The 20,181-nt window shown below is 43.8% G+C and overlaps 1 protein-coding gene across 6 annotated transcripts in view; it reads right to left on the bottom strand.

The window, feature by feature from the left end:
* PDE1C (phosphodiesterase 1C) overlaps nt 1-20,181 on the bottom strand; it is a 479,464-nt gene that overhangs the window by 298,756 nt on the left and 160,527 nt on the right. Inside the window, exons 1-2 of one of the 6 annotated variants that reach the window (XM_036897377.2) lie at nt 10,071-10,191; nt 9,464-9,746 (exon numbers count right to left, since the gene is read on the bottom strand). The exons of 3 other annotated variants lie outside the window; for them this stretch is intronic. In XM_036897377.2, coding sequence (XP_036753272.2) covers nt 9,464-9,564 — 101 coding nt within the window. In that variant the 5' untranslated portion in view covers nt 9,565-9,746; nt 10,071-10,191. Of the gene's footprint in view, nt 1-9,463; nt 9,810-10,070; nt 10,192-20,181 lie in introns of those variants that run through there. 2 more of the 6 variants (XM_036897376.2, XM_036897378.2) reach the window with 2 other exon arrangements.

The raw sequence follows: 20,181 nt of genomic DNA on the forward strand, positions 1-20,181 counted from the left end.
AGGAAACCACCACTGGCCATTTACAATTCTAGGTGAAATCAAGTCAATACAACAGTTCCTTGGGAGTAAAAGTCCTTTCCATTTCTTCTCTAGTCCTTTCTAAAACCTTCTCTCATGGTACCATCATCTATACAGGGCTCTTCTCTGACACAGACTTTATAAATTTCATCAATTTAAATATGGCAAAAATAAAGCCAATATCCAAAATAGGGGAAAAAAAACTCAACTAGAAGATGCCCTCCTAGAGACTAGTTTGAGTTCTACTGTGAACTGAAATCAGTTGAGCATTTGAGCCAATCTCCTTAGCTAGAGTTACTTTCACTGAAAGACTCCTAGAAATGGGTGCTTTGAGCAATTTAATTTTTTTAAATGATAACCAATTTCAATCAGTAGTTTTGTAGATAGAACAGCAGTTCTAAACAAATTTATGAAGCTTGATGTACAACACTTAATTCTCCTATTTCACAAATAAGCTACATAGGACCTTATTCACAAAAATGTTTATACTTCCTCCTACTTAGCAGACAGGGTTTCTAAGTAAAAACCATCTGTTAACGGCATACCAAATGTTTATACTTTGGGGGAATTAAAGGTATAAGAAGACCCTTCCGAGGCATCCTTAGACAAAGTCAGAGAGGTAGAGAAAAAAAAGTGAGATATTGGTCTGAATTTGAACTACTCCTAAAACACACCGGGAAGTAGCTTTCAGAGACTAATCTTCTGCTTCCGGATTTATTCAGATGATCCCTAGAGTACAGGGAAAGTCTTGGTTATTTAAGCATTTTGGTTGTTTGGAATCTGGATAAACAGAACTTAATGTTCTTTGGATGTCCAAAAGTGACTGTCAGCCAAAATATTCAATGTATTCTCCTGGTGGTGGTCCAAATGTTCACTCCTCTGATGGCCTTAAGGCAAAGGAAGGCTATATTTTGGCAGAATATTGAAAGTGGGTCCCTGCAATAGCCTTCAGAAGACAGTGGAAATGAAGGGAGGGAGGACCATTTTTGGAAGGCCTCGAAGAGCAGGAAAAGGGCCGTGAACAAGGCAGAGGTGGTGTGGAGGACAAGCACCATGACACCTGTGGATGGTCCCAAGAGACTGAGGCCCAGCCTGTCATCGTAGGGCACATCTGGGGCAGCAGGAGGAGGCTGCACCCACTGGATAGGCCTAGACAACAGGATGGCTTCCTGCAGAGTTCAGGAAGCCTCCACCCAGCCAAGCTTCCCCAGGCCCCTCTGCAGTGGGCTGGGATCCAAGGTTCAAATCTCACTGCCTGACTCATGCCCTGTTGTCCTCAGAAGGTCCATGATGGGGGCCTCATTCTGTTGGCTTATTGGGCCATGGTCGCTTTCTGCCCTTGAACACTGGGAACAAGCCTGCCTACTCCCCAGGTTTCTGTCTCTGCTCCAAATCCATGTTGTGGTGGCAAACCACCAAGGAGTCAATTCAAGGGTTCCAAGCAAAGCTGTGTGAATTGATTCCTACTTGGTCTTTCCCATGTGTTGAGCAAGTAAATGTCAATAAGAAAATAGATATAAACTTACAGTCCTCTGCACCTTCTGTCAGACTATTTAGGATGTCATACTGAACGGTGTTCTTCTTGTAAAATTTGTAGGAATATGAACTTAGCATCCTTCAGACACATACATGCATGCATATACTCACATACACATATATACACATTATATAGTGTGTGTGTGTATATATATATATATATAATTTTTTCTTATTACTTTGGGCTGTTTGTTATATGTCCAATCCAGACCTTTCCTTTAATTTCCAGACCAACTTATCCAACTGCTTTGCCTTCACTACATCTCAGGAATATCTTATAGGCTCCTCATATTTGATATGTCCAAAACTGAACTCATGCTCTACTCCCCATTCATTCTGTTCCCACACACAACCAAACCTGCACACTTGTTCCCCCTTAGTAATCCCTGTCTAAGTAAACAGAACCTAGGGACTCAAGCTAAAACCCTGGGAGTTATCCTAGATTCCACTTTCTTCCTCACTTCCCTTCTCTACGACCTGTTGAGTCTACTTCCTGATACTCTCTCAAATCCATCCCTACAGACCTACGATGGCTTCCTACTGCAAAGGCCCCTTGGTCTAAAAGAAGAGGCACCATCTGACCCCTCTCCAGCTGATCTTGAGCCTCCTGTCTCCATACTATCTTTGCTGCTGCCACCTGGCCACCTTTTGTTTTCTTGGAGGCAACACGTTCCCTTGGCTCTTTTCATGTGCTGTCTTCCTAGGCCTTGAACACCTTAGAACACTCTTCCTCAGTCTTTACATAACTGATACTGACTTATTCTTTATAGCTCAGCTTAAATCTCACTTTTCAGAGGGGACTTCCCTGATTCTTGGGCCAGGTTTGGATTCCCTCTTACACATTTTCACAGCACCCTGTACTTCTTTGTGGCACAGTAAATAATTATTTGTGGAGTTCCATGTTTGACATTTGACTCTACCTGTAAACTGAACATTCCCTTAGAGAGGGAGCCTTTGTCTGTTTCCCACTGTATCGCCAGTGTCCAGCACAGCGCCCGGCACATGGTAAGTGCTAGGGAAATGTTTGCTGGGTGAATGAGAGGTAGCCAAGTTTCCTACATATAGATGTGTGTGCATTCATCTGAGTATGTACATAAAACTCATTACCTAGAATCGTAAATTATGTCTTCTTGATTGAATTATTCTCTTAGCTTTTTAAATGATTTCACAACCTGGGAACATCTAGGGTTTTTTCCCACTCACAAAGACTCATTTATTTTGCTTAATAAGACCTGTCAAAAGGTCTTGCAATAAAGAGGGCACTCCAATAAGCCTGAAGAACACCAACACCTTCTGTGGATTCAGGATACTTTCTCCAGATAACGTGTTTCATTTATTGTAGAATTCATTTTTTATTACTAATGGAAAATTGTGATGGTCATTCTCAAAGCTATTACAGACTTTAATGTGTCTCATATTTAGCAATGATTTTTCTTAGTCATTTCTCAAAAAGCCACGAGTTAGGTAATGTAAGCACTTTCCCTCCATACAGGGAAACTGGAACCAAGGAAAATAGTTTTCTGTGAGCCAAAGAAAATTAAAGATAGAAAACTGAGCTAGAAATGCAGAAACCCCTTCTGCTTAGGGCTACTTCCCAACTAACAGAGGCTGTAAAGCTTAGTCAAAATAATAAACATTAAGCTTCTAAAAACTGAATTGTAATTAGGTAATAAGTTAGCACAACAAAATTATAAGCAAGTGATGATGTATATCAATATATTGCATTAGTATTCAAGTAAGGCAAATTTCATTCTAAGTGTCTGAACCTATTCACTCTTTCAGATATTCACCTGTTTCCTTTAACACACATTAGGAATGTATTTCAGGAAGGCTTGATTGATCTTTATTAGGAAATAAAGACTCAAGAACAATCCCTCAAACTCAAATGTTATCCTTCTCTGAACACTGGGACATTGTGTCAAATCACTTATTTAGCAAATAGTTTGTTCCCTTACTTTCATTGCTGTTTCTTAACTTTTCATACATATAAAGAATTACCTTGTCTCCCTAACTAGACTCTAAGTTTCCTGAGATCAGGGCTTTTCCTCTAATATATTCATATCTCCTCTGAAGTTCCTAGTATCTGGTATATAATAGGGGCCAAATAAAAATATGCTGAACCACCTGACATTTCCAATTAAATGGGAGAGGGGAAGGACCAATTAATACACTAAAATACATAATCTGAGGGAATAAACAATAATTTTCTTAATTATTCTCTTGGAAATGTTTTATTAGTGAGAGTCATGTGAAGCCCCTCTTCCCTAGGCCACCTGTTCTCAAGGCTTGAACTCAGAACCATGACTTCCAGGGCCACCAGTCCCCACTGAAGAGCTCTGCAATAATTCCAGACTGCTATCACCAACAGCTACTTGGGCCTCTAGAAACTACTCCAGTTCAATAAGCCTAAACCCAAGTTTATCATTCTGCTTTATCCGAACCTGCTCTTCTCTCCATGGTCTCTCCCTAACAAGGCAAATGGCTAATACAACTAAGTCAAAACAAACTTGGAAGACAACTTCTCTCTCTATCTGCTCCGAAACAAAGATCTGCCAATTCTCATGTCAAATGTGCCCCCCAAAATCAACAGCACTGCCCGATTCAAGCATCTTCTCTAACTGGGCTCCAGGCCTCAAGTTTTATCTTCAATCTGTCCTCTACACTTCTTCCAGAATAGCCATCCTAAAATTCAAATCTCATTTTGTTGCTTTCCAGACTTAAGTCTTTTAACAATTCTTTATAACTTAAGGGATAAAATGCAAACTCCTTAAAATTACATGTAACCAAAAATAAAAAAATAAAAGATGCTCTGAAGGATGAATAGAGAGTGCCTGGAACTTATTTTTTTGGTGTGTAATGTAGTAAATGTGTTCAAATCTTTGCCTCCTTAATCTATGACTGTGTATAACTATGAATAATACAAAAAGTAAATTTTAAACTTCCATGTACGGCTCCCTGGTCCTTCCTTGCCTGCCTGTCCAAATTCATCTCTCACTGCTCCTCTACAGGTCAAGGTCTCCCATGCCTCTGTGCCTTCGCACACAAGCATTCACTAGCTTGTATTGATCCCTCAATACAGCACTGGATGAGCTACAAGAAGATACTACACAGCTATTGTAGGGAAGGCAACCCTGTTCCCTGGACAGCAGATGGACCTGGGACTGTGAGGGCCAAGGACATGTGAAGTGACTTGGGAGATCCAACAGATCCATGCTGAATGGCAGCAAACAGACCAACCACACCCTCTCCTTTTGGGAATTATCGAGAGGTAACATACAGAAGGGCACTAGGACTCAGGCTATGTCCCCAGTGACAAGAACAGTTTTTTCAGTTGTCCATAAAAACCATTCAGAATTCTAAGCTGATGTATCCTGACTCACTGGACAACCCCTTGTTTTCCTCAAATCTTTGCAAAAGGCTTCTTTACATCTTTGCCAAAGGCTGACATGAATGAAAGGAATCTGTGCAGCTTTCTTCCTTGTGACTCTGAGGACCCCACTCAGAACAAACCCCTGGCCCCTCCTCTGAGACACTTTCCCTGGCCCTCCAGGGCACAAGGAGGAAAGCTCCCGTGCCTCCCTCTGTAACCAATGTCAACACTTCGGCTATTCCTCAGTCTCTTCCGCCAGCCTAGGGATGGATAAAGGGCAGGGAATTGTCTTCTCTACTTCTGCATACCCAGAGCTTATCAAAGTGCCTGGCATATAATAGACATTCAATAAATGTTACCTGAATAAACTCATGATGACCCTATAAAAACTTTCAGATGAGTAGAAAGAAAATGCAGAGTGAGAGAGCTTTATTAAGTAAGGAATATGAAACCAGAGATGCAGGCTTCTTTACCTACAGCTTATCACCCCGTCTCTGTTGTGTAGTTTGGAAGAGTCACCTAAGCTCTCTGGGCTTCAGAGGGACACAGGCAAAGCCTCTTTAAGAGAAATCAAACTCAAGGCAGCCTAAGCAACACCAGAGCCTGACTGGTGCCTGTAGTGGAGAGAGGGACAGAGTCAGAGAAATCACTGCAGGACCTGGGCCCCTGCAGGCAGACCGGAGATTTCCACTCCACCTTCTTCCCTCCACTTCTCTTAGAGTGGTGGCCTCACTGTCTCCTTTCACGGAACAGTCTTCTCCAGAAAGGGGGAAATGGAGCCAGTGGGAGCCACCAGGAAAACCCAGAAGAAAAGCAGCAGCACTTTCCCATGGCCAAGAGGGGCAATCTCAGTGAAGGACTCTATTGCTCCTACTCAGGCTCTGTGCCACACTTGATGGACCATTGTTCCATAAAGGTGAAATTCCACAACTGGCCAGTCCTGGACCTTGAGCCCACCCTGGCAGTGGGGAGGGGTTAGGGCAGGAGGGGGCAGAGTCTATTACCATCACAAAGAGGGTGAGAAAGCTTGCTTGCTGAATAGACAAGAACAGCAGCCCCAGTCTGTTAAACCCTTTATACTCTTATGATCTTAGGTAATGCAAAAAAGTCATCATCATCTTCATAAAAAGTTGCATAAAAATAAAATATGTTATATTGACTACCTCATAGTTGGGCAAAATAAATACATGATAGTTTAATTACAATTATGATAATAAATGCCAAGAAATAAAGTGAAAGCTGTTCTCCTGCTCTCAATTTAAAAAAGAGAGAGAAGCATACTCTTGTCATCATATAACAGCAGGCTGGTGATAGGAAAACTCTTGGTCAGGACCCAACAGTCATGACTCAAACCCAAGGAGCCTTGAGGATACCCCAAGTCCTCAGAAGAATAAAGTTTAGTGGTTGTCTATTTTCCCTGACTAAAAGATTCCCTAACAAAACAGCCTTCGGGAGGGGCTCTTAAAAATTCCACCTACTCCTAAAGAGAAATAACCATGACAATGGCACATGGGGCCCACCTGAGGTTTACAGAAATGAAAATGCAAAAGAAAGAGTCTCACCCCAGAAACAAAAGAGGACAGCATCCCTTTGATGGGTACAATTAGGAAGGTCAGGTGTGCAGTGTATTCCCCTCCAGCTTGGAGAAAGGTGAACATGTGGATGAGAGGGTGGCAGGGCTGCAGAGGGAGGCTAAGGAACACCTCGCCCCTGAACCACAGTCCGCCTCTATGCATTGGTTTTCAGCACCTCACTCCAGGGAAATGGGAGTCGCTAGGAAGCACCCAGGCTCCCAGGGGTCTGTCGTCCCAGCTCGGGTAATGGTGTTTAAACATTTCCAGTATTTGATGCACTCTTAGCATGTTGATGATGCTACAAAGCTGGATTCTTTTTTCCCAATTCTTTCCTAGAAAAATATGTGAAGCAGCACTAAGTTTCAAATACCTATTGGTAATTTACTATCTACAGGTAGCACTGTAGGCACTGGGGATACACCAGGGACCAAAACAGACCAAAAAACAACATTGTCAGGGAGCATATATTTTAGTTGGAGGAGACAGACAACAAACATAATAAAACAAACAAAAGAGAATATTCTGATGTTGAGACAAGATGTACTGGAGAAAAAAATAATAAAGCATAGGAGGGGAACAAGTGGGGGCTGTAATGTACAGGGGACCACCCCCTATATTCTCCTATGCCATAGATTTTCAACAGATAATAACGGCAACCATCCTCTGGCTGCTGGTAAAGACCATTCTCCTGGCCAGTGCAGAAAAAGGGAGAGAGAAAGAAAGGAAAAGAGAAAATCTGGGTAAACACAAGAGTGGGATTTGGCCCTGGGTCATGGCTTCACCGTATCTTGCCCCGTTACCACCTCAGTTTAGACTTCTGTGTCCAACCTAGGACATACTAACATTTATTATGTTAATAAAACCCGCCTCCCATCTAGTTCACAGAATATCGTACTGATAGTTCACGTGGCCTAAAAGCTGACACAAATATATATTTGTCTTCATTTTGAGTATTAAAAAGCTCACATTTGGCTCTTTATGCTTCCTTCAGCACATACTGATTGAGCACCTACTATATGCCAAAATCTGCTCTAGGCACTAGAGGTACAGGAGTGAGCAAGACACACAAAGTGTCTGTCCTCAAGGAACTTGCACTGTGATGGAGAAGATGAGAAACTCAATGAAGATTAAATGGGAGAGACACTGACAAGAGACAGATACCACTGACTGATCCAGGCATGAGATGACCAAGTCCTAAACTTAGGCTCTCAAACAAGCTGAACTGAATTTCTGACTATCTAAGATCACCCTTAAAGCCCTTTCTACAAGGCTGTCATAGTAATAAGTGGATATGAAAATCTGACTGTGGCTATTGGGTTTTTCTAAATTATTGAAAGAGCAACTTCCTTCCTCTTATTGATAGTATGTTGTGTAGACAAATAGACACACATCCTTCCATCTCCTAAGGGTTTCTATTTCGTGAACTGCATAAGTCTTATTCCAAGTTGTATAAATAAGCATGTGCTTGTTTTCCAGAGTCTTTAGCAACTTATTACAGCACTACTGTTCAGTTTTTTTTAAGTGGTAGTAGCAACCATAAAAACAGTAAAATAAAATATCATAACAGTAGTAACATGTCCTTTTCAAATTAGAAAGTGAAGCTACAGGCCTCCTAGGATTGCTGTTGGGCAAAGCATTTAGGTAAGAAGAGTAAAAATGAGGGATTCAAAAACACATTTGGAGAGGAATCAACCCACACCTTTTATATTCAAAGGCACCAGGTGCTGAGTAGATAAAAGAGACTAGAAAAGGAAAATGTGGCTACATCAAACTCCAACACCTTTGGGAGAGGAGCCTAACAGATCTGAAACACAAAAAGCTACAAGATAGTGTGTTGTAAGCACTAAATGCTTTTTTGCACAAGTTCTCACCTAAGCCTTGCTGATTTGCCCAAACACTCCTCTCAAGCCAGAGGAGCTCTGTGGAGTCAGTTTGAATTGTCAAGGCAGCCAGAGAGAAGCAGCTCCTTAGAGTATGAGTGAGTCCCTCCAACCTGGATGGCAAAGGAGACCAGCTTGACAGCACTTTGACATTGAATACCTCGGACCCAGACTTTGTGGACACAACAAACTCTCTGTGTGCGCCGCCATGTGATCAGATATCATGCTTCTTATATATGACATGAGCTGACTGTAAACATCTCTCTGAAAAAAGGTGCTGCCTTGCATGCATTTCAACTGTCATTACAGTCTGCCAGCCAGAAAGACAAGACTTCCAAATAAGTTTACAGCCTCTGCTTGCAGCAGCCAGACAGTCCAAAAAAACTCATTATTTGGCATGGTTTCCCATTTAGATCAATGGCAATGAAGCTCATTTTCTTATTGACAGAATGGCTTTTATAAACTGCACTATAAATAGGAACCCCTTAAAGAAATACACACTACCTCAGTGCTTCCCTTTAGAAACTTTGAATATCCCAGTCAGCTATGATCTCCCCTAAGATGAAGGTAACTTAAGTCAGTGTGCCTTTCTTATTTGTTTTGGGGTGTGTGTGTCTATGCTTTCAAAAATAATAACTGCAGCAAAATGAACAGCCAGAGAGCTGTTTTCCCATCACTGCTCTTGATAGGAACAGAATGTCTGGAGAACATACTTGGAGAAAAACTATTTTTTTTTAAACCGCACTAGGTATTTGTTGCAAAATGTTTGCTGAAATGAGTATCTGGGAGTCAGGGAAGATGTCTCTGGGACCTGCCTGGTCAACTCAGGAGCAAGCTGCAAATTTACTAGCCCAAAGAAAGCGTGACTTGGAAAGGGCAAGGCGTTCCAAACACAAAGCAGAAAAACAATCTCTGTTCAAAGAAAGGCAGCAGTGACTGTAATCAACAGACAAGCAGTTGTGGAACTTCTAGGGCTACATTTCATTTAAAGGGCCCTGCGGGAACAGTGAGCAGTCATAACTGGCTGTGTAGTCAAGTACTGATGGGAGAGGAAAATGGGACAAACGAAATAAATAGTTACTTACAGCCCTCGGAGCCGAAGCCAGATTTTCTCGATCTGTTCCGGCTGCAGGTATTTCAGAGAGTTGCTCTCAAATTCTTCTATCTCCTTGGTTGGCGACTCCATAGCTGCAGGGTTTCACTGGAGTGAGGCTGAGCGAGTTTGGGTTGTCCCCTCCCCGCCTCCTCGCCGGGTCGGGTTTGCCTGTCACTTTTGGCGCGCACTCCCCCTGCTGGGTCCCCCAAATCCGGACTGAAAGCGGGCTCGGACCGCGGGCGACCCCAGGTCCCAGTGTGCCGCGGAGGCAGCTGCGGGAACCGGCATAGTCCCGGGTTGATTCCCAGGGACAGGGCTGTGCCTATCTGGATTTTCTTTTTTTTAAAAACAAAGCCACAAAAGCGATAGTGTGGCAGCTGAAGGACTTGGGGAGCCAGGGAGAAGAGGAAACGAGCAGAGTGGGGAGGAGAGGAAGCGAGGAGAAAGTGGGAAGAAGCGAGGGAAAGGGATGAGCCGGGCGGGGAGTCGACGCGGGCTGGGTGCTCCGACCTGGGGGCCGCGCACCCGCTCCACCGCGCGCCCCCCCTCTCTCCTGCCTCGCTGCGTTCGCTCCCCCTCTGTTTTCTTTCACTTACCAGCAGCTCTGCTGACAAGCGAGAAAACTGACAACTGAGGAAAGTCGTCTGTCAGCGCGCCGGGGCTGGCGTCTGGTCTGGCACCTGCGCGCGCGGAGGGAGGGGCGCGCCGGCACCGCCGTCCGCAGGGCACGCGCTCCCTCGCTCCAGCCCGGCACCCGCGCCCCGCGCCCGGGCCGCCCGCCGCCCCGCACCCCCCGCCCTGCTGGGTCGGGGGCTCCCAAGCCCGCACAAAATGCGTGACACGGTACCACGCGCGGAAATGCGAGGGAAGGGAGCTCGGTGTCCTCCCAGGGGTTTGGGGGGGTTGCTGGTGGGGCAACGGGCCGGGCGAGGCTCCCCGAGTTGGTGCTGGGGCTTTTCACTTAGAGCGCTCCCTTCACGCCCGCGCGAGAGCCGATTCCATTTTGAAATATTAAAGCAATTGACAGGGACTAAAGTAACCACACAGCACACTTACAAAGTCTTGTTATGTTCTTGCTAATGGGAGTCTTCATCTCTCTCCCTCCCTCTCTCCAATGGCTCGAATAAGGAAAATATAAACCCAGTGAGGAGGTAGAAGTTTCCGCGGCTTAAGGTGACCTGCTCCTCAAGGGATCCCTGCAGGGCGATGGCTGAGTAGATGTTGAGACTGGGGAGGAAGAGTATCAGCTCCGCAAAGATGCAACTCACTGTGTGCGTCCCCCTACCTAGGTCGCTGACAATATCAATAAAGTAGAATGATCCGGAAGAGTGGGCTAGATAGGGAGCTGGAAGGGGAAGAAGGAGGTGGGACTAAGAGAGACCAAAGACAAAAAGAAAAGAAAAAGAAGAAGAGAAAGAAGAAGATCCCAGCTCAAGCTGATTGCAGCCCTGGCTTCACAGAACTGGTGGTCCAACTCCCTTCTAGATGAAGCCACCACCACTCTCCAGGAGCCATTTCAAACCTGGGACTCAGGGCTCCTGAGATTCAGGGTGCAGCTTGCTCTATAACCGTATTTTTCCTCACTGGCATTTAATAGATTCTTTCAGTCACACACCCAGCATTGTTTTCCTATCCATGAGGCATATGTTATACATTATTTTCCTATCCATCAGACAAGGATGGCATGGCTAGCCTCATTCAGTCCAGTGGAGAAGGTACTTGCCTCTCAGTGAGATGACAGACCTATTTGATTAAAAATGACCTACACACACACCAGAAGTCATCTCATTAAAGCCAGTCCTTAAGGATTTTCTGGAAGTACATACATTTTCACTGAGTTAAGGCATTACTACCAGGTAAAGATAGTATTAAACAGCCAACATATTAACATAAAATTAATTTATCTGAATAAAACCAATTACGTACCTGATGTCACCCAGCAAGGAACAGTGACCTGGTGGAACTGGATGTTAAAAGAGATTATTTTAACAACTTGTTTGGGGTTGCAAGATAGGAGCATGGTCCCCAAATGGGGTTTCCATCACATTGTGCACCCCAAGCAGCCTGCAGTCAGAATGGAAGTATAGTAATGATAACAATAGAAAACATATATCTGAAACTTTCTATGGTCCAAGCACTGTCCTAAAGGTTCTATGCTCACATAATACTAGCAACACCTCTATGTGGCACATATTATTATTGTTATTATTATCCTCATTTGACAGTAAGAAAACTGAAGCACAAGGAGGTTATCTAGACCCACTAGAAACAGAACAGAACTGGAAAAGGCCAGAATTTGAGTCGTGGCTCATTACCTTACCCAATACAAATTTGTGTTCCTCACAGGGTCCCATTTTTCCACTGCTTTTAATAAAGTAAGGAATTTAGGCAAAAAGATTTCTAACATCTGTTCACCTTTATGAATCTATAAGGTCATCTGGAGAGAACAGGATGGAGGAGGGATTGCTGAAAAGAAAGATGCACATCGCTGAACATATACTTTAACTAAATCATGGTTTCCCCAAGGACCAGCTAGGAACAAAAGGACGGAAGGGAAGGATAAAGGATAATATTCATCTTCTTCCCCTCCACCATACTTGTGACTTGCTCTTAGTATCAATGGGACTTCAATTAAGTCAGAGAAAAGCAAATTTTTGAAGAAAAAGAAAAGGAGTAGCATTTCACTGTAATTAAGCTAATCAGAGAGGGAAGATAAAAAACATTCTAAAAAAGTTTCTGAAACATGGCTTTGTTGCATTTTAGAAAATTTTAAAAACTGAACATGTAATAAAGTTGTAACTTCTTCTGTTTCAGTGCCATAATAGTTTCTGGAGCTGGAAGGACCTTAAAGATAATCTCATGTATGTAGAAGTTTTCAAATTTTTTAAGCAATAGAATGTTTCAAACAACACCCTATAAGAGACTCCAATGCATACTTCAGATTGAAAAAGTAAAGAAAGAGCTTCTCAGGTTGAATTGGGGAAAGGGAGTATGTCTTTCTAGTGGACAGAGTCCACCTCCGCCTTACCTATATCCTGTCTCTGAGTGTCCAATGCTCCTACTTCACAGATGAGAAAACTGAAGCCAAGGTACCATAAAAGATCTTAGGATTTCTCGCTCCTACTTCAAGATTCTTTCTAAGCCACATTAGGAAAGGTGTGTCTTCTCTGCCAACAAAATGGTGTTAATTTAAAATTCACCATGTTATTATGTCATTAAGATTTTGTTCTCTCTTTATCAAGCCCAGACAGGGTATGCTTAAGAATTGCAGCAACATTACAAGCTACTAGTGTTCTATTCAGAAACAAGCAAAAACAAAACAAAACAAAAAAACAGAAACAAACCCACCAAGAATCTATATCTCTAAGAAAATGCAAAGCCATACACAACTCTGCTTTATAGTTTAACTTCCATTGTGACCTCCCAACTCAGCTTTCTGAGTAAGACTTTTTAGGAAATCATATATGGTGAAACATCACTAAGTATAAATAGACATGCATACACACAAAAATATATTACATATATATATATATACACACAGGCATATAAGTAATGTGCATCATCCATATAACTGCCAATTTACAACAGTTGCCAAATAGATACAGAGTAACTCAGCCTAAGAACTAGCAAACCTCTGCATCAACAGCATTAAGTATCATAAAATTAGAGAGAAAGTGAGCTCCCTGTCCATGGCAGAGTTCAAGGAGAAACTAGATAACTATCAGACAAGGGAGTAGGAATCAAGCTTTGTAGGCATTAGGATGACCCCTCAGGTCCCTCTTATCTCTGAGATTCTATGATTCAATAATAATCACGATAACCACAACCTCTACCCTTTCGAGTCACTGAAAACTCCTATGTGCCAAGTACCGCGCTAAGCACATCACTGGCTGGTTCATTTCATCCTCAACAAAACACTTCAGAAGAGATCATTATGCCCATTTATAAGTAAAGACTAGATAGCTGGTACCTAGAATTATCATGTATATAAATGTTGAATCACTGTGTTGTACACCTGAAACTAATAAGTAAAGACTGAAGAGGCTCCCAGAGGTCAGATCACTTTTACAAAGACATACAGCTGACACGTGGCAGAGCCAGGTTTTGAACCCAAGTGCAAAGAGTGCAAAGCTCCTGCTCTTTTCCCTGTACACCGTCTCTCTACAGACCCATAAGAAGGCAGGTATAAGGTATATTACAGAGAGGGGTGGGCTGCAGGAGCACAGGTCACTCATACTGCGGGGGAATTAGGAAGGCTATATAGTAGAGGTGATACCTGAACTGAAGATGGGTGAGTAGAAGTTGCTTACATGGAAGATGGGTAGCAGCAGGTGATTTCAGAAAGAGGGCACTGCATGAAAAAAGGCACAAAAGCATGAAAAGAGGTGGAGCATCCAGCAATCCACAGTTATGTGGCTTGACACTAAGTGCCTAAGAAAAGCAGGAGAAAATGCTGAAAGGGTCAGACAGACCTTTGTGGTCATTGAAGAAATTCAGACTCTCTCTTGTAGATGATAGGGAGTCATGGGTGGTTCCAGGCAGAGGGAAGCATGGTCACATGTTGAGGGCACTTGCTGCCCTGAACATTCATTACAGACTGAGGTCAGCTCTCCAGGAACCTGCCACAGAAGTGCACAATAACCATGGGACAAATGATAAACCAGGAGTCCATAAGAGGAATCGAGCTACCAAATACATACATGCTCCTCACCTTACAAAGAAGGAAGAGTTGGACAGAGAACAGAGACAAAATCAGAAAAAGCAAAACATCATCTCCATGAGCACCATCAGCACCTATCTTCCAACTACCACTCGTTTGACCTCTGTGAAGCAAGCCAGTGTCCTTGATACATGTTTCATGACTTGGCAGGGGCATCATCTAGAGAATCTGTTGAGGGGGAAACCTGGAGAAGCATTTCAGACTGCGGAAGTAGCACCTACAGGCAAGTGGCCCCTGCTCATGCCAGATGCACGCTGCCCGGGAACACGGACACTCTTGGCCCCCATGGGCTCCCCTTCCCAGCAGGAGGTCTCTTTGAGGACAGTCGTGCTGCTTTCCCCTTTGACATCTTCTCTCTTGGGATTTATAATTTGGGACAGATTGTCCCAGGAACCACCTCTCCTAGGACAAAAAGGCACACGAAGAGGCAGTAAATAGTGTAAGCCCAAGCACCCCCTTCTCAGCCCCATCTGAAGCAGGGCTCTGAGTAGCCAACATCTCAGTTACACAGGGTATGACCCAGAGAGGCAAGGTGAGGTGACGGGAGAGGCAAGGTGAGGCAACCGAAGAGGGGACACGCAGTTCCAGCTTGGCTGGCCTGATGTGGCCTGCAACGTGGCCAGTGTTTGCCCCTCTCTCTGGCAGGGTGCTTGAGTTGCTCTGACAGGAGAAGTCCATCTAATCTTTCTAGTGGTGGTGGCACAGGCAAAGGAAGGGACCAGAAGTAGCACTCTGTCACATAGGGTCGAGACACTTCTCTGGCCATGGCTGTGCTGGGCTCTGTGACCTCCTTCGGGTCCCCTTCCATCTCTCACATATCCTGATTTGAAACCCACAGCCTGGCCAGGGCTAACCAAGCTTTTCATGGGCTCAAAAAAGCCACAGGAAAACCTGGAATCTGACCCCTGGCTAGATTTGACTGTAATAAACATAACCTCGGTTGGCCAATCAGAACCATCACCCTGTTTCTCTGAATAAAGTGACGGGTCCAAGGGTGACATGTAACTAAAGCAGATCTAGTCGTGGTTCCTTATGAAAGATTTGATGTGGCCACTGAGTAAGAAAGTGAGAGGTCTATTTGTCTTTTCTTTGAGATAACAAGCTATAATGCTTGAGATTACCTTGGCCCTGGTGTCATCTTTTTACCATATGAAAAAAGTACAGTAGAAAAATGACACCACTACAGAGAAAAGCAGAGAGAAATAAAGAGACAAAGAAAAAAATGTGAAATGATATTTTGAGCCCATTAGTACTATTAAGCCAAAGCCAAAGTACTGAAGCCAAAGCTACACATGGAACTTAGAAATTATATGGACTAAATAAATGTCCCCTCCCCGAGAGTTTGTTTTTTTTTCCACTGTGGCTTGAATCAGATTTCTGTCACTGACAACTGAAGGAATCCTGACTAATACAACTCCCCGCTTAGAAGACTGTTGGAAGTAGTTTAAAAAAAAATGTATGGTCAGTGCCTTAAACATTGAAGGCTCTCATAAAATAGTAGTTCTTCCCCTACCTCATGCATCCAACAGAACACAAAGAAAAGGAAACTGGAAAATGGTACAGAAGACTTAAGTGGGAAGAGCGCCCAAGGTAAATGTAAGGAGACTTCATTATCCTGATAATGAACATCAATAATTATTTTTCAATAACTTTTTGATAATGACCTCATTATACACATTAGCCCCTCAAAACAACTCTGAAGTGAGTGAAATACATCTTCTTTTTATTCCCAGCTTAGAAATGAAGCACATGAGGTCTGAGGGGTCAGTGGCTTCCCTCTGGGTAGCCTACCCTCCAGGTAGTGGCCGGGCAGCATGACCACACAAGGCTTCCAGCCTCCTGGCCCTGGTGGCCACTCTGCCTCTCCAAACACACTGCCAGCCCAGCAGAATTACCTCGGCTGTACTAATGAAATTGAAAATTTTGTTCGTGTAAAACTGCTGATGCTACAGTCAGCCAAATTCCAGCCCAAATGCAATAAATCAGAAGAACCGTTGTTCTTCCTATCACTATAAAGCAAATTTGAATGTGAAAAGCCTCAGCACTGAAAGGGACCTTACCCATCCCTTCACCCAAGTTCCTAATTATACTGATAAGAACAAACAGCCCAAGCAAGTTAGTTTGACTGTGCACAAGGCCCAGTGCTTGATGGTGGCAGAGCTGAGACAAGAGGCCATGTTCCCAGACTCCCAGCCCAGTGCTGCATTACCTCTGAACTTCCATTCTGGGTCTCAAGAATGGTCTTGCTTCTACTCAAGGATTCGGTTCAACGGTGTTTTTCACAGATCAGGAGAAGGAGTGCCCACTAACAGCATGGGCCATTGGCAAAAAGGTCTTCCTGAAGAAAAACTAGGGAAGAGAGACTCCAGGAGGGTGGAAACATGCATGACTGCCCTGGTACAAACAAGAACCTGGTGTGATGGGTCAAGGGCTGAGAAAGGGATGATAGGAGAGGGGCGGGTGCGAAGGCTGTGGTGGGCCCGGACTGCCCAGACTGCTGTGTGAGAGCTGAGACTTTTCATGCTCTTGACAATAGGGAATCACAAAAATGTGTTGAGCAGGTAGGCAAAAGATGCAAAGTAAAATTGGGAGCCAAGACCTCCCAAAGGTGGAGTAGGAGTCATCCAGGTAACAAGTAGGAGGAAAACACTTCCAACAAGAGGGAACCACATATGCAAAGATTCTAAGGCGGGAAGGAGCTTGGTGTGGTCAGAAACTAGAAGGAGGTAAGTTGCGGCTGGAGTGATCTGGCACAGGGAAGAGCGGCCTGGGATGCGGGTCGGGAGGGGGGCAGGCAGGGTGGGGCCATGGAGGAGTCTTGAGGGCAGACTTAAGGGCTGGCTTTCATTTGCAGTGGAATGGGAAATCACTTAGGGATTTCAAGAGATAATATGTTTGTAAAAAGTCACTTGGTTGCTGTGTAAAGAATGGCTGGAAAGGAATAAGAATGTCCCCTGGCTTAATGAGAAATGCTAAATGATCTCAACAAGTGATCTGAATGGAGGAGACACTCTAGACTCGTGAGCTCCAGCCACAAGGTCCAGAGTGACAATACTGAACCAATTCATCAGTGATGAGGAACTAATTTCCCTGTTGGTAGTGTTACTACAGGACTCACCAGACCAGCCTCCTGGAGAGCAGACTCTGTCATCACTGTCCACACCAACTGACCAATGACCAACTGGGTTTCTCAGACAAGGACTGAGAATTATGTTTAATTTATGGTCTAAGATGATTCCTGAACATATAAACTATACTCAAAGAGCAAACCTGAGACATGGAAAGAGATGAGTCTTTAACTAAACCAAAAGCTAATGGTGGGGTTATTCGGAGAAAGGCAATAAAGCACTGCCCAGGTTCCATTTGAGTGCCAAAAATGGTATATTTGGGTGATAAAGGGTTAACTTTCAGTTGTCTGGCAGCTGCACCTCCAGATAAGTGAAATACTTTTTTTGTCTGATTCAGCACACAAGGAGAATAAGGGATATTAACTACTTCTGACAGCATTTTCAAAATTATCCTTGGGGACATCTAAATGGTTCAGTCTAGTCCCTGTGATTCTCAGAAGTGAAAGGATATTTAAGACCCAAGAAAATGAAAGAATAACATCTCTATGAATGCCTTCCACCCACATGCTTTTGACAAATTCATGCTAATAAAAAAGACCCTGTAGGCACCTTGATCTGGCCATAATCCTTCACATGTACAGATGGACAGATCCATCAGACGTTGGTATATGCTTATATTTCTACTTCTGAGATATAAACAGATTCCTATAAGCATAGAATGGGACTTAATTTATGAAGAGGAATGGAAACTTATGGACACAATTCAGAAGTAATTAGCATGCAAATCAAATCTTAGCAAGAGACTCTCAAACTATATACTACCAGTACCACCATGGAACTGGGTGGACTCTCCACACGTATAGTTACGTGGCTTCCCACTGGCAGGGCTAAATGTAAATGAAGAAATGAAACTTATTCTTCTCAGTGTAATTTAGGAAGCATTCAAGAATTTTAACCAAAGCACTGAAAGAAAAGAGTACTGAGTCCTTGAAAATAACTCCAGTCCAGTCAATTAGATCCTGTGAGAAGCCTTTCTGCCTGCACGGCGGGCAAACCAAACAGAGCCTTTGGAATCAATAACTTTCTAAATAAGAAAGATTCCCTGTAATACTTCTCCCCCACCCAGACCCAAAGGGCGATTGTGACCATCAGTCCCCCTCATGTTACCCATACAGCATAGCAGAGGCACCCTCCAGCCTCATTTGCCGTGGAGGTTCCAATTTTAACAGTCAGAGTGATCACTCCCCATGTACTCCTATCCTATACACTATTTCAGCTATCAGAAACCAACCATTTCTGCCAGACCAATTCCAAGCAATTCCTAAGGCTGCTACTATTGCCTGGGCCTTGTGCTCATTTTGCCCATTCATTTATTGCAGGATTTCTCTGTCTCTATGTGCTAGAACCAGCTGGTCACAGAGGAAATGTTAACGTGTGACCTTCTTAAAGCTCCTCCACCTCCCTCAGCAGTCAAACTTACTGAAGGATGTATTGACAGAGGGCTGGTCATTTACAACTGGTGACTTCAGGAGCTTTATTTGATAACTGTGACTTTCAGGAACAATATTCTCATCAAAACAAAAATGTGTTTATGTCAGAATATTGGCAGGGAGACTTGCATCATTCAGTTTGATTATAAGCTTCATTAGAATTTCAATGACAGCCTACCTCCCATGGTTACTATCTAGCCCTAGAAACTGCGACTAATAAATGCAACATCATAAACCATTTAAAACATGAAACACAGAAAAAAAAAAAAGGAAGGAAAGAAAACCACCTCTAATTAAAAGGCTGCAGGTATTTCAAGGCAAAAGGACTTATGGAAATATAGTAATTGGACTTTTCTTTCTCTTTCTCTCGATTTTTTTAAACCAATTAAGCAGGTGCTTAAATGTGAGAGCTTATCGGAGCTTGCTCTTCAGAAGTGCATGGGAACGTATTACTCTGGGCGTCTGGGCAGCAGCCTGGCGCCACGTCATTTGGTTCTGCTGGCTGAGGCGGCGTCGCCTGGCGCTTGCAAACATTCGGGCCACTCTTTTCTTGTCAGCTGCAGTGTCCGCCAAGACAGCCGAAGCCCTGCCACAGTGAGGAGGCACCATTTTTTCGTCCTAGCTGCTGCTGACCATTGCACCAAATTAGCATCCTGGCAGAAGAGGCTTTCACCATAGCAACTGACAGGGACCCTGAGGCTTGGTGACTTCGCTGGGTGTTTGCAAAGTGGAGAAAAATCCCTCTTGGCAGCACTGCCGCTGACCTCGCTCCAGAGAGCACGCTTGCAGGTCTTTAACCAGCCATGAAACAGTGCAGGGGGAAGTGGGGCTGAGGAGGGGCTGCACAAAAGTAACCCACCGGGATGGCCAGATGTGACTCATGTTTTTCACCTCTGAAGGCAAGTAACATTTTGGAGCAGGTGTCCACTCTGGCCTGCCTCCAAGGGAAACAGAGGGAGAATATTCTTCCTGTTCTCAGCAGACAAGGACCGTGCAATGAAGGTGGAAGAAAAGGGCCAACATCAATAATGCACCGGGACCCATGGCTGACATATTTTTCAGCTATGTAGGTAATTGAGCAGTTGTCAAAATACAACTCAAAAAGGCCACATGTGGACAGAGCCATCACTGTTACTGAAAGGGCAGGCTTAACTCTACGTCATGTCCAAACTCTCTCCTTTCCCTCAACATAGATATTGCCACCAACATGAGTAGTAATAGTAATAATAGTAGTATAGCCATAATGATAATAGCTACTACTTAATTTATGTGTGTTGTACATACTACCCTCTTTGTAAGCATGCACCCCTCAAGGGCAGCTTACCTTGCCCAAGGTCATACAGTACATGGCAGAATTGGATTTGAACTGAAACCTGTCACTGACTTATCCCACTATGGTGTCTCTCTGAAGGAGGTATTTTTGTATAAT

The sequence above is a fragment of the Manis pentadactyla genome, chromosome 7 (assembly GCF_030020395.1).
Source record: "Manis pentadactyla isolate mManPen7 chromosome 7, mManPen7.hap1, whole genome shotgun sequence".
NCBI classification, from domain to species: domain Eukaryota; kingdom Metazoa; phylum Chordata; class Mammalia; order Pholidota; family Manidae; genus Manis; species Manis pentadactyla.